Source organism: Prunus persica, chromosome G2 (assembly GCF_000346465.2).
Source record: "Prunus persica cultivar Lovell chromosome G2, Prunus_persica_NCBIv2, whole genome shotgun sequence".
In the NCBI taxonomy this organism is placed as follows: domain Eukaryota; kingdom Viridiplantae; phylum Streptophyta; class Magnoliopsida; order Rosales; family Rosaceae; genus Prunus; species Prunus persica.
Window position 1 is genome coordinate 27,015,723 of NC_034010.1, and position 13,938 is coordinate 27,029,660.

Below are 13,938 nucleotides of genomic sequence, written 5' to 3' on the forward strand. Positions count from 1 at the left end.
GGGCGATTCTGACCCAGAAAAAAAACGCTATTTTGTAATCTCCAAGGTCAGGGACAAGATGATGATGGTGGCTCAGATTTTTGGGGTGGCGAGATGAGGATTGAAGAAGATGAGAGGTCGCAGGGAGGACTGGAGACGACTCATGTTAGACTTGGGCCTGGGCTTCGGTTGATGGGAAAAACAGAACGAGAGATGGGCTTTCAATTGGGCCTCGTATTAAAACACCAATAAAACCAATGCCCTATTCAGATATATTATTTTGATTAGGATTGGACCTCGGAAAATAAAACATTAAATGAATTTTTGATTGTGAAATTGCTAAAGCAACCTCTAATAAGTAACAAGTAACAAATAAATATTATACAAATATTTCTAATATATATATATACACACACAAATAAACATTTTCCAAAAAAAAAATAATATATATATATACAAATAAACATTTCTCTAAAAAATGTGTATATATTCCTCATAAATAATGCTACTCTTACCACATTATCATACCACCTTATGTGGCATATGATGTGTACAACCACATTAATTAAAAAGTGTCAATAAATCATAAAAGAAAAGAAAATATTAAATTAATTTTAATTAATATGACTATCCACCTCATCTGTCACATAAAGTGATAAGAGTAGCATTACTCATTCCTCATTATGAGATGATCATACACAACGGTATTAGCCGAATAGTATTCTTCTTCTTGGCACCAGAGCCAGGTTGAGGAAAGAAAGGAAAACCCTTAAGCAAATCTACCAGGCCGTCGTCTCATACCCCGCTGTAGCAATGTTGAACTAAAGAAGCATGCGGCCACCGCACTGACCCACGTCGCACATCACCTTTCAACCACATTCTTTGATGGAACTGATGAACGTATTTGCCTTGAATCAAAAGGCATTTGCTACCAAACAAAATGGAAAATCCCTAAAGAATTATTTTGGGGAACAAATTGTCATTTTTTAGGATTTGGATCACCGTAATAAGGTGGTTCTTGTGACCGTGATATCCAAGGCACATGTAATTCCTATCATTTTTTAAATTCTAGATGCATGACATCCAAACAACATAATTTTGAATTCAGGAACTTTAAATAACGGAGTTTTAAAATTCTATCATTTTAAAATTTCTATAAAAACTGAGATTACTTCATCCAAACAAACTAAAGTTGAAATAAATATTAAAAACCCAGGAATTCAAAAAGGAATTTTTAAAAAAAATACAAAAATTCCCAAAAACTACCTCAAAAACAAAAAAGTTGTTTTGGTCTATTAAAAAGCCCTTAGATCACTGCAAAGCCTTTGACTCATGACGCCTAGTGACAGACCCAAATATGAGCTCGAAGCTCAAATATGCATTTTGCTTGATTTACCCTTGTGAGCGTCCCTCAAGCTCGTCTTCGATGGCTTCCGTCATCTATTCTACAACAGTCCTCAATCCCAATTCAATCTGGATTATGGCATGTCTGCATTATCCATATTTTGCTAAACAATAATTACATAGTAAAATGCTTTTATGTTATATATGATCACTATAAACTTTTAATTGACTTTTCTGCAATTGGTTCTTATCTCGCCCTGGCTTCCTGTGAGAGGCTCGATGTTTCCCATATTGATCATGGCCTTGGCAAAGTGCTCGAAGAATGCAAAGGTGTTGTTTGCATATATTTTAACCAGTTTATCTGCAGAAGAAGTTCCATTGAAGAGCTCCTGGTCTGAATGAAGAAGACCCTTTACTTTGAGCAAATTCTTGTAATACAAGTTATCAAAATGTGTTGGGGTCTGGTGGTCAAGATTTGCAAGGTTGTCATCATTTCCGCTTCTCGGACAACTGCCCTGCAATGAATTGGCAAAGGCGGCGTCGATGGTGGACTCATTGTAGATGCGTGACCGGAATGATGTGCATCTTGCCAGGCCAATGGTGTGTGAACCTGCCAATGCCATAAACAACTCAAGTGAGCCTGAGCAAACCCTTGTTCTGTTTGTCTTAATATTTGGCATTCCTTTTCAGCTATGATTTATGTCGAAAGATTGAATTTTTCTAACCTGAAAGAGCGACCAAGTCTCTTAAGGAGAGATTTTGTGCAGCAAAGTTTGAAATGAGACTGCTTATATTGGAAGTTGGTGGAGGGATGGAGGTGTTGGCAGCACTTCTGCTAGCAGTTGTAGAATCTCTTCTTCCCAAGCGAACTTTCCATGAAGGGCCTCCTAACTGTGAATCAAATGCCAATGAAGAAGATAATGACCACGTTACATGGAAATTCGAGGTTTTGGAGGAAGAAATTAAGATCGTTTTCTTACATAAACTACAGAGTCGCGTGCAGCCAGAGCTAGAAGATCAGCACATGACACCACTCCGGGGCATGCCTTCTCAAGCTTGGCTTTGATGTGATCAACAACTTCAAATCCTCTGATGGAGTTGTTATTAGGAGCTGCGGTTTTCTCACCTACAAAGCTTGATGTATCGTCCAACAGCACCGACGCATCGCAGCCCTGAAATTTGTCAAAGACATTAAGCCAAACCCTTTTGTTAAGAAAGGCAGAATGAGCAGAATGCAAGTGTAGCTATATATATATATATTAACATTAGTGGTGACTCACATTTACAAAGCAATCATGGAAATGAAGGCGGAGCAAGGAAGCTCCGATGCGTGTTTCGTTTTTTATGGCTGCTACAACTTCTTCTTGCACAATGGACAGTGCTTTTGGGCATTTAGATGAGTAGAATTTTGGAGTGAGCTTGCCTTTGGTTTCAAGAAATGTACCAGCAAAGACCAAGAAAAGCAGCAGCAAGCTGTAATTTGAAGCCATGTTAAACACTTCTCTCTTGCAGTAGGCTAGTCTTAGAAGAGACATTATATAAAAGACATTGCATGCCTAAGAATCACACAAGTCAGAAACAGAGTTTGTAAAGGCATACAATCTAGTGGAAAAAGGCATTCAATTATTGGTTACAATGGGACTAGAGGTAAAAGCTAAATCGATCAGAATTCAGACATTTGGTTTCGCCACTTTCATTGTCAAGAAACAATTATCAGATCATTGCGTGTCCAGATCCAAGATTCACTTTTACTTTTACACATTTTCCTTTTCTTGTCCTAGCTTTGGGATATCTAGCTTTTATTTCCGATCACACCTAAAACATTGCTATCAATTCATCACTATTTTGTCTAAACACATAAACTTTTAATAACACATCGAACGACGCATTAGTTTGACTCATTTCTGAATGTGTGGTGTGGTCCAATTTCATAATTTGATAACATAATAATTTATCGCGAAGGAAGATTATTCATACTTTATCTATAAAAATTATATGTAAAGAAGCATTTTCCAACTTGTTTCTTAACCTATTTGCTTTATTATTGTACTTACTTTCCACGTTAGTCTAATTATATATGTCGTTTTGCTCAAGGGAAGGGACCCCTTGCAGATTGAAATGTACCTCGGGTTCTAGGGGCTTGCATTAGAAATAGAGTTTTTCTTTTTTGCAGGCCAGTACCAAGTTTGTCACTACGTACGTACTAGATAAATTAGTTGCCTTCAACCAATCGTTCTTTAACCAGTGTTAAAAAAAGATGTCCATTTTCATGCCCCACCAAGTTGCAGCATCTTTTGCCCATGCTTTATATGAGTTTATTCTAATTCTAATCATTCTTGGTTTTGGAGTGACTAAATTTTAGGGCCCAAGCTCATGCTTATAAATAAAAGGGTTAACTCCTCATCTTTGTAACTTTTGGAACTCAATTCAATCTTAACCGTTGATCCAATTATTTGGCATCAACAAATGTAAGTGTTCTAAAAATTTGGGATCATCACTCTTCCTAGATTTACTGCTAGACTTTTTTTTTTTTTTTTTAAATACAAGCGGTATTGGGAGAGGATGGTTTCTCACACACAAACTATTAATGTGCTATGAGGGTTCAAACCTGAAACAACTTATCTGCAAATCAAAACTCTCTCCATTGAATTATACCGCGTTGACAATTTTACTGCTAGACCGTTACAAAAGAGCAAATAATAGTTTTCTCTCCACGGTTCAAGTACCCAGCCCAACTTGCACAAGTTGAAGCATGCCAACTTGGCCCAATTCTGATTTATTTCTTTGGACCTTTCGTTTGCCACCATAAGAGAAGTGAGATGTAACTCATAGCTCATTCACGAGCTTGGCTTAATGGCATACCTAGGCCCAGTTGTTCTTTTGGTCCTAGCCTGTACAAAAAAACCCATATGCCAATTGCCAAAAGTAGAAAAGTCGCAGAGGATGGCCGTATTCATAGTCTCATTTAAGGTCTTTTTTTTTCTTTTCTTTGTTTGCCAGAATTGAAAGTTAAAAAGAGCCTAGAATCATTTTGGCTTCAGTGGTCACTAAACTCGAGAGCTTTTCTTTCTTGTTTCGTTTGTTTTTCATCCGTTGTGTTGTGTGATTGGCGTGTAATGACTGGTTCTTGCACTTTTATGGTGCTGCACCACTCATGTATCTATGCTCAAAGTTGACCTATATCATTCCTGCTTTGACCCTTTTTTTTTTTGGTACTCATTTTCTGGTTCCTATAGTCTAGACTCTAGCTAGCTACTTCACCATTTTCCTAGACGATTGGGTACGAAATAAAGATTCCAAATTCATGAGACTCCATGTGTGCAAGTCATCGAATAAGTACCATTTTCCCACTATTATTATTATTACATTTAAATGCATTTCCTATTTCGGGTTATTGAATTAAATTTAAATCCTGTGGTTATGTTGAGTTGAAGTTCACAGAAGTTTCTGTCTCTGTGTTTTTGAATTGCATGAATAATGCATGATGTGGATCCCAAAAATGGCTGGACATGCAGCTGTTGCTGTAGGGAACCCAATTCCAAAGAAGTTGATTGTCCTCGTTGGAGTGGGAACAGCGATGTTTGATCAGTTTCAATAGTTTTCTTCAATTGGGTTGCCCTATTATTGTGACTACTCTTTGCAAGTTGCTATGTTGCATGCACCGCAACTTGGCAACTCATCATTGTCACCCATAAATTGACACTTCAACAAAAGAAATTAAATAATTTCGAAAATAAAAAAACTCATAGCTACCCACCACTTCAACTCATCTTTCATACTATCTATGTTATGTTTGTTGCTAATGTGATATTTATAGGCCTTTCCCCCCCAAGTAGGGAACCTGGTTTTGCCAACTTAACCATCAAGTTCGAATTTCAATTTGGCTATAGTTACGAGTACAATTACAGTATATGTATATCAGCCAGACCAGACATGAGTAGCTAAGAGCGCTAGCTAGGCTCATCAACAACATGAAAATTTTCATCGAAAACAACCATATGGTTTCAAACTTACATGAAATCATGTCTGCTGCGAATGCCCTCTGAAAATTTGAGTCATTCCAAGGGCTATGTAGACCTTTTGCGAGGCAATTTGGGATGTCGGAAATGTTTTCATCATTGATGACTATTTTCGTTGCAGTGAACACGTTAAAATGGTGGGGTTAAGGGATGTTAAAAGCTTAGTACTGTTCTTGTTTCTGGCCACAACGTCAATAAGAGGGCATCCAAGTACATGATTAGCTTATAGAGCTAATGGCATCTTGGGTTGTGACTAGGTTTGACTAGCTAGCTATAGCCTATAGCCTATAGGTTACTGTTGCTGTTGCTGTTGCTATTGCTGTTTACCCTCAATGCCATGCAACAACCAATTAAACTTAGCATTATGCCAATTTCCAATCCTCCAGTTCACATTGCAAACTTAAAATGCTATTCTTGGAATCTTGTCAAAATTTTCCTGCCCATAAATCATGATAATTGATGGGTCCCGATGACATTTTAAAGAAGAGTGAAGGAAAAGCAATCGTATATGATCATTTGGAGTTGAAAGGAAAATATATATAGATTAAAGCGATGGTCTGTTGCCTCTGCTAGGATATTAATTAATATGATTCTTTGAAAGTCAATTTCACAGACTAGCTAGCCAGACAATATCTTTCATTTCAAAGATAAGGGTCATGACATATACATGGTGGGAGATCATTAATAGTGTTCCTCTTCCTATGGTTAACAATTTTCAATTTTATACATAATCTTAGGAGTCATATAAATAACGTTAAAGATTGAGCATAATACGTGAATAATCAATAGTTGATAACTACCTACAATCGAGTGGGTGACTATTGCTATATCACGAACCATAACCTCACATATAGGTAACACATAGAATCAAGTAGTACATGGTAACATGGACCATGACAGATATGGTGCTGTCTGAATGATGAAGCATGCAATAAAGTGTGGGATCGATACAAAATAAAACAAACTCTTGTGGGGGTAGGGGGGGGGTGTTGGACGGTTCAATTAAAACCTTCACTTGGGTGTTACTTGGACAGGTAAATTGTAATGCTCATAAGGCTGTGTTAAGTATATATCCATGGATGTATATAGTACGTGCATTGACCTCAAAGGCGGTGCAAGAATATTCTCTCTCTCATTTCTTGTCGTCAAGATCCCAAAAAACATCAAAAAGTGTAACTTAGAAACCATGAACTTATCAAGTCATGGCCACTCAGCTAAGCTTATATATTTTTCTAGTATTTCATAACATATTTGCAAGAATTCACATCACGAGGAAAAGGATGTGTACGTATGTTTCCTTGTTATCTAGGAGTCCAGAAATTGAAGTGTTCGAGCCATTCGTTAAAGCAACAATTGTACAATGAAAAGAAATGCATTCAATGTGAAATGAATTGATTGAATGGTATATATATATACACTTTGACGAAGCTGGAATCTTGATAGTGGAATCAATTATAATGTACAGGTAGGTCCACGTACCGTCCAGCTTAATTATCCCAAGGTTCACACATGCAACAATTTCGAATAGGATCTGGTAGGGGGCGGACATAATTAAGAAAATTGATGGTTGTTGTGATAATATAAAAGAGGGTAGAGAGTTGAGAATAGATTCTTTTGTGTTTAGTTGAGGAATTTAGGTCCAACATTAGCTGAATGAAATTATCTTTAAGGGCATTATATTTCAAGTGGATTCAATTTTCTTATTTTCTAATATCGTTTGGATAAGAGCAAAATATTATCTTCTGATCATATGTCAGTACATGAGTGTAAATACATCATATCTGACATTAAAGTGAGAAATACTTATATTACCTTACCTTAGGGAGGCCTCCCTTGGAAAAAAAATGGTAACCAAGTATAATTGGGAAATGAGGCAATGAGCTCTATCTCCTTTTTGGAGAGAGAGAGAGAGAGAGAGGAGATTTTTGTGTATTATTCAAAAAAGAGTGGAAGAAAAACAAATTTACTATCATCTTTTTTTTATTTTTTTTATTTATCGACTACAATAAACTCCCCAAACTATATATGGAGGTCATTACAAACTCATTCCAATCTTTAAAGACCCATTTGACCAGTACCCCAACTTTACGAAACCTTTCAAAATACACCCTCCGTAGTGAATCTGTCAGTTTTTCCTTTAAATGCTTACGTGTCAAATATATGTCAGCGTTGGATTAAAAATCTGAGGTGCGATGGGGTCATTAGGTAGTGGTCGGCGTTGGAGTGTAGTATGGGATGGTGGTGGGTGTTTGGAGGTTGGGTTCTGGGCTGGGATGAAGGGGAATGGTGTGGGGCTGAGGGAGAAGGAGAGAGAGAGGGGTGGGTGGGTTTGTTTGTTTTTGTTTTAAAATTTTATATTGTTTTATTGTTTTATATATTTGATTTTAAGGTTTTTAAATAATTTAAGAAATTAAGAATTTTTTATTAGTTTTTTAGCCCATGTGGTGTCCACATAAAAATAAAAATATGACATATATTTGACACGTAAACATTTAACGGAAAAATTGACAGATTCACTAACGGATAGTGTATTTTGAAAGGTTCTGTACAGTTAGGGTACTGGTCAAACATGTCTTTAAAGGTTGGGATGAGTTTGTAATGACCTCCATAGTTTCGGGGGTTTACTGTAGTTGATATTTTTTTTTTTAAATACAAGCGATAGTCTAATTACTGGGAGGGGGGTTTCTCACACACACAAAACCAAGTCATGGGGGTTTGAACTCGAGACCTCAGTCTGCAATTCAAGGACTTTTCCACTGGGCTAGACTCCGTTGACAACAAATTAGGGTTAAAGGTTACTTAGTGATGTTAAGTAGTGCAGCGGCAGTCTTACGTTTTGGAGGTCCTAGATGAACATCCTAAATTGGGCCTTCTACTATATATGTATATTCATGTGACTTTTTTTTTTTTGGGTAAGTTCAAAATATATTATATGAAATCAAATTCACAATTGTAACATAAAAGAAACAATCAATATGTAATTTACACAATAATTTTGTAAAATGCATTAAAACATCACTTAAATATCACTTATCTTGTATTTTTAAATTCAAAAGTATCAATTAACTTTACGTAATCAAGTTTTTCTACCATGTCTTTTTCAATTTCTTAATGGATTCAATTAGGTTAATTGATTTAAGCTATAAGTTTAAAAAATAATTGGATCTTTATTTAGTTTTCTCTTTTTAATTTTGAATTGAGTAATCAAGCAGGTTTTTTTTCCCCCCCTTTTTATATTAGGCAGCCACCTTACATGATTGTGTTCAAAACCTCCCCTAAAGTAGTGGGTATATAGTGCGGTAGGTGGGGTTCTTATTTTTCATCCTCTTGGCGGAACCGGCCTAGCCAGCCGGTCTAACTACGTCATTGTGGTTTTTTTGTGGCGTAATTAGGTAAAAATCATGATTAATATTCATCATATACCTCAGGACCACATCCGAAATATCAAGAGAAGAAGATTAAGGATATATCTAAAAAAGAAATGATCCAATCGAAGATTAGACATAGACTAAGGTGGATAAGGCATGCTTTTTCTTGATGAGTACAACGTGTTTCCCATTTTGGGAAAAAAATGCCATATTGATTTCCATGGTCCATTTATACATAATTCTTCAACACGGAAATTATATATTTCAATTACTAGAAGTAAATAGAGCATTTTTGCTCATCACTTTAATCTAAGGTGTACTCTCACCATCCTCCTTTATAACCCTATGAAAAACAAATCAAATACTAAGAGGCTTTAATCTTGTGATTAATAGAAGGCTTTAATTCGAATTGAACTTAACTAAATCAAATACTTTGATCACTTAACCCAACAAAAACTGATCGAACAAAAAAAGAAAAGAAAAAATGGAAAACTTCCAGTCATCATGTATAAACTCATGAACAGTACTACTATGGGACACCCAATGAAATATAGTATTTTCCATATAATTCGTTTATTTCTTAAATTTTTTAAAGTTTTTGGAAACTTTGTTATTTTTTTATTTTAATTTCTTTGTTAAACATACTTTATTCGTGGCTAGAGTTATGTTTTGGTATTCCAGTTTATCAAATAAACCTTGAAGTTTCCTCATATCTTCCTAGTGAATTCTAGAGTTCCATGTTCTAAGCTAACCATCACCCCAAAAGCCTCCCACTTGGCCTCGATGATTTGGCATGGCGTGGTCACAATACACCAGGGACGTCTTATCCAAGTAAGCAGAGCCCCAAACCCCCCCGCCCCATATATACACATCACATTCCGCACCGTTTTATACCTATAAATATAAGCTTCCTATTTCCACCTTCTTCACTGTCAGTAGTATCGTCCCCTCTCCTTAGTTACTAATTTCAGCTTCTTTCTTATATTTCTCATCAAACTGTGCGATTGATCCATGGAAGCCAAAGCTTCCTACACCCTGGACGGCACCGTAGATCTCCGGGGCCGCCCTGTGCTTGCCTCCAAGACTGGCAAATGGAAAGCTTGTGCTTTTCTTGTTGGTACGTAATATCACAAATTTTGACATGCTTTCTATATGCATATACACGATCACTTGTTAATTAATTTGTAAAGTTGAAGTTGTAATTTAATTTAACTTTTCAGGGTACGAAGCATTTGAGAGGATGGCCTTCTATGGAATAGCTTCAAATTTGGTGAATTACTTGACCACTCAGCTTCATGAAGACACAGTTTCCTCTGTTAGAAATGTCAATAACTGGTCCGGTTCAGTATGGTTGACACCAGTTCTGGGGGCTTACATAGCCGACTCTTACTTGGGTCGTTTCTGGACTTTCACCATCTCATCCCTCATTTACGTCATGGTAAATTCATATCAAAATTAATAATCTTTATTTCATTAATTAATTAATGCATGCATAGCTAATTTGAGTTACACTTGAAACTGTGCGAGTTATATATATACTCTCATTTTCTAAAAGGCTAATGATTTGCATTAGGCCTAAGCATTTTATTATATATGAAGATAATATTCTGTTTTATTAATGTTCCAACGTCGATGGAAAATGAACTTCAACTGTTAGATAAAGACATGAAATTATTTTTATTCATCAATAAAAACACCAACCGGGGTCCCTATACTGATCAATTGCTTAAACAAAGACAAAACCAACTTGTCAAATTGAATTGAAAGGACTCAGCTTTTGTCCCCATTTCTTCCAATTTGTCCACTTCTGTTAATTTTCTTAATTTACAAGCAAGAATCAGAATTAATGAACAGAAGCATTTCAATCAATACAGGGAATGATGCTTCTGACCATGGCTGTTTCACTGAAAAGCTTCAAGCCAAGCTGCAGCAATGGCATTTGCAACAAGGCCTCCTCTTCACAGATTGCGTTCTTCTACATTTCTCTCTACATCATAGCAATTGGGTCTGGGGGGACAAAACCCAACATCTCCACCTTTGGGGCAGACCAGTTTGATGATTTCGACCCTCAAGAGAAGAAGCTCAAGGCATCATTTTTCAACTGGTGGATGTTCAGCTCTTTCTTGGGTGCTTTAGTTGCAACCCTAGGCCTTGTTTACATCCAAGAAAACTTGGGTTGGGGGTTAGGGTATGGCATCCCCACAGTTGGTCTTATACTGTCCTTGTTCATCTTCTACTTTGGAACCCCAATGTATAGGCACAAAGTTAGCAAGACCAAAAGCCCTGCAAGGGACTTGTGTCAAATCCCCATTGCTGCCTATAAAAATAGAAAGGCTCAGCTCCCTAGCAACCCATCTGAGCTCCATGAGTTTGAGCCACAGCATTACATTAATAGTGGGAAACGCCAGATGTACCACACTCCAATTTTCAGGTAAGCTATAATTTAACTTAATTTTCTGCTTTATATTAAAAATTATAAAGTTATACTAATAGTTTGGGGAAAAAGATACCCTTCTTTTTCCATCTGGCATGGAATTTTCCATCTGGCATGGTCAATGAGATCAGTCCTTTATGGATTCTATGGTCCTTTGCCCCTTTAAAATTTAAAGCTCTGGCCTTGGTGGCAGAGCAAATGGTGGGGCGGGGACCTCCCATTATAATTTCATGTGCATATAACTAGGAAATCTACTACGCTAAGGCAGTGGTGGGCTTCTATGACTTTTTCCAGCCATTCCTTCTAATAAATTGTTCCCATGTGCACTATTCACACCACTCCCTTTGCTCCTTTCTCACAATCTTCCTTGAATGGTCACAATCGCTCTCAGCCAAGTTGTTTCTGGAAGAGTAGGTGTCACAATGGGATGGTATCATGCACTGGGTACCCACCATTGATTGTCTCAAATCCAGACAAAATAAACATGAAACACAAACTCCACTACTCCGCTGGTTATCATTTCAATTTTCTTTTTATCAAACAATCTGATATGATATGTTATGTTGTCATCAATGATGCGAATTCTTATTTGCCTCTTATTTGAATAGGTTCTTGGACAAGGCTGCGATAAAAGATGGCAACAACATGGATGCCTCAATGAGGCCTCCATGCACAGTGACACAAGTTGAAGGAACAAAGCTAGTTATTGGAATGGTCATGATATGGCTTGTCACTCTAATTCCTAGCACCATTTGGGCACAAATCAACACTTTGTTTGTCAAGCAAGGCACCACCCTAGACCGAAGCCTAGGCCAACAATTCCACATACCCGCAGCCTCCCTAGGGAGCTTCGTGACCCTCTCAATGCTTCTCTCTGTGCCTATGTACGACCGTTATTTTGTGCCGTTGGTACGTGCCAGAACCAAAAACCCTAGAGGAATCACACTTCTCCAAAGACTTGGGATTGGATTTGTGGTCCAAGTTATAGCCATTGCAATTGCTTACGCTGTGGAAGTTAGGAGAATGCGTGTGATCAGAGTGCACCATCTTAATGGGCCCAAAGAAATTGTGCCCATGAGCATTTTTTGGTTGCTGCCCCAATATGTGCTCCTTGGGATAGCTGATGTGTTCAATGCAATTGGGTTGCTTGAGTTTTTCTATGATCAGTCTCCAGAGGAGATGCAGAGTCTTGGGACAACTTTTTTCACAAGTGGGATTGGGGTTGGTAACTTTTTGAACAGCTTTCTTGTGACAATGGTGGATAAAATTACAGGGAGGAATGGAGGTAAAAGTTGGATCGGTAACAACTTGAATGACTGTCACTTGGATTATTACTATGGGTTTCTTTTGGTCATATCTGCTATAAACTTAGGGGCATTTTTGTGGGCTTCTTGCAAATATGTCTACAAAAGGGAATCTGTGGAAGTGAAGGAGGGTTGTGTTGATCTGGTGGAGGGCAAAGCAATTGCAACTTCTCCACTTGGACTACAAGTCTAAAGTAATTTAGAAAGTTTGGTGTCTATTGACTACTTTGTAATATGGATCATGACTGTTCACTTTTTTAGTTTGACAATATGCATGTTTTACTTTCAATCTAAGTTAATTTATATCACAAGTTTTGATTATGTGTATCTTTGATTTACACTTTTAGCTAGAAGAAAATCACACACCAAAGTCTTTGTAAGCTATGTAAGCTATGTATGATCGTACTTCAAATTACGATACGCCATTTGTACGAATTGAAAGTACAATTGCAGAAGAAGTCAAGGATCGCAAGAGTAATTAATTAGGTAACCTAATATGTTAGTGTGATTAATTAACAGATAAAACATTTATTTTTCAGTGGTCGGTAGAAATAAAGTAGTTAAATAACTACTTAGCCACCAGTGGAGTTCCTCCATGCAGAGCTTAGTCTCCGACATGTTGTAAATCCTTGGAGAAAAACATGATCGACAGCCTAGTTTAGGTGAGAAAAACATATTTAATACAAGAGATCTGATTATTGATGATAATAAATAATAAAAAAAAGGGGGAAATAGAGACTTACCAACATAATTTATACAAAAATAATTGGGCGGGTACCGAGTAATTTTAGAGATGATGAAGCATCAAAATGGGGTATTAGAAAGGCTCATGCGTGTAAATTAGTCAAACACTAATTAATTAATTAGTTACCATGTTGCAATCTATAGCAGCTACCAACTGTTTCTGTCGCGTACAAAGTCGAAAGTAGAAACACAGGAAAAGATCATCCATCCATTATGCTTTTGCTCAAAATTTCTCAAGTAGCTTACCTGCCAAAAGATGTAATCGGGCCCATATATTTATTCTGATTCTGACTCTTTAGAACAGCGAGAGTTGAATGTCAAATACTAATACATACTAGCCACAAGTAGTATTCTATTCTAACTTTTGACTAATACCATTACGACTCATTGAGAGGGGGTGGGACTTAAAAAATATAAAAACGCTAAGGTAAATACTTTCCTCCTTCCTTCCATATAAGTAAGAACTCCTATATTTCTGCCAATGGTAATATAATATGTGTGTACAAATTTTATTTTTCTGTATTTTTTATGAATTATTTTTATACATGTGTCTGGAGACGGAGCTAATGAAGGCTTGCAGTGGTCGAGTGACCCTTCTCATGTTCAGCATATTTTATCTTTTTACATGTTTGCATTTGATTTTTTTATACAGTATTTTTGAAATTTGACCCTTCTCACCATCTTATCTTTTGAAAAAACTACAAAAGTAGAATGTTAACTTACAGAAGATGAAAACTTTTGTATCG

At 36.8% G+C, this 13,938-nt stretch overlaps 2 protein-coding genes across 2 annotated transcripts; one reads left to right on the forward strand and one right to left on the reverse strand.

Moving 5' to 3' along the window:
- On the reverse strand, positions 1,147 to 2,952 carry LOC18786174 (peroxidase 4). Its single transcript, XM_007218637.2, has 4 exons — positions 2,604 to 2,952; positions 2,304 to 2,495; positions 2,049 to 2,214; positions 1,147 to 1,933 (listed from the first exon to the last, which is right to left on the reverse strand). Exons 1-4 carry the CDS (start codon positions 2,856 to 2,858, stop codon positions 1,545 to 1,547), a joined length of 1,002 nt encoding a protein of 333 aa, XP_007218699.2. The 5' UTR covers positions 2,859 to 2,952; the 3' UTR covers positions 1,147 to 1,544.
- LOC18785262 (protein NRT1/ PTR FAMILY 5.1) lies at positions 9,414 to 12,883 on the forward strand. The gene is made up of 4 exons (XM_007220496.2): positions 9,414 to 9,827; positions 9,931 to 10,148; positions 10,585 to 11,141; positions 11,753 to 12,883. The coding sequence occupies exons 1-4, from the start codon at positions 9,722 to 9,724 to the stop codon at positions 12,639 to 12,641; spliced, it is 1,770 nt and encodes a 589-aa protein (XP_007220558.1). The 5' UTR covers positions 9,414 to 9,721; the 3' UTR covers positions 12,642 to 12,883.

What these genes read in the sequence shown, in the direction of transcription:
- LOC18786174 (XM_007218637.2), bottom strand. Translation starts at nt 2,858, where the DNA reads ATGTCTCTTCTAAGACTAGCCTACTGCAAGAGAGAAGTGTTTAACATG. An exon ending in TCCATGATTGCTTTGTAAAT is followed by an intron (nt 2,496 to 2,603) that starts GTGAGTCACCAC and finishes GACAAATTTCAG; the next exon opens with GGCTGCGATGCGTCGGTGCT. An exon ending in AGACTTGGTCGCTCTTTCAG is followed by an intron (nt 1,934 to 2,048) that starts GTTAGAAAAATT and finishes TGGCATTGGCAG; the next exon opens with GTTCACACACCATTGGCCTG.
- LOC18785262 (XM_007220496.2), top strand. Translation starts at nt 9,722, where the DNA reads ATGGAAGCCAAAGCTTCCTACACCCTGGACGGCACCGTAGATCTCCGG. An exon ending in AGCTTGTGCTTTTCTTGTTG is followed by an intron (nt 9,828 to 9,930) that starts GTACGTAATATC and finishes TTAACTTTTCAG; the next exon opens with GGTACGAAGCATTTGAGAGG. An exon ending in CATCCCTCATTTACGTCATG is followed by an intron (nt 10,149 to 10,584) that starts GTAAATTCATAT and finishes CAATCAATACAG; the next exon opens with GGAATGATGCTTCTGACCAT.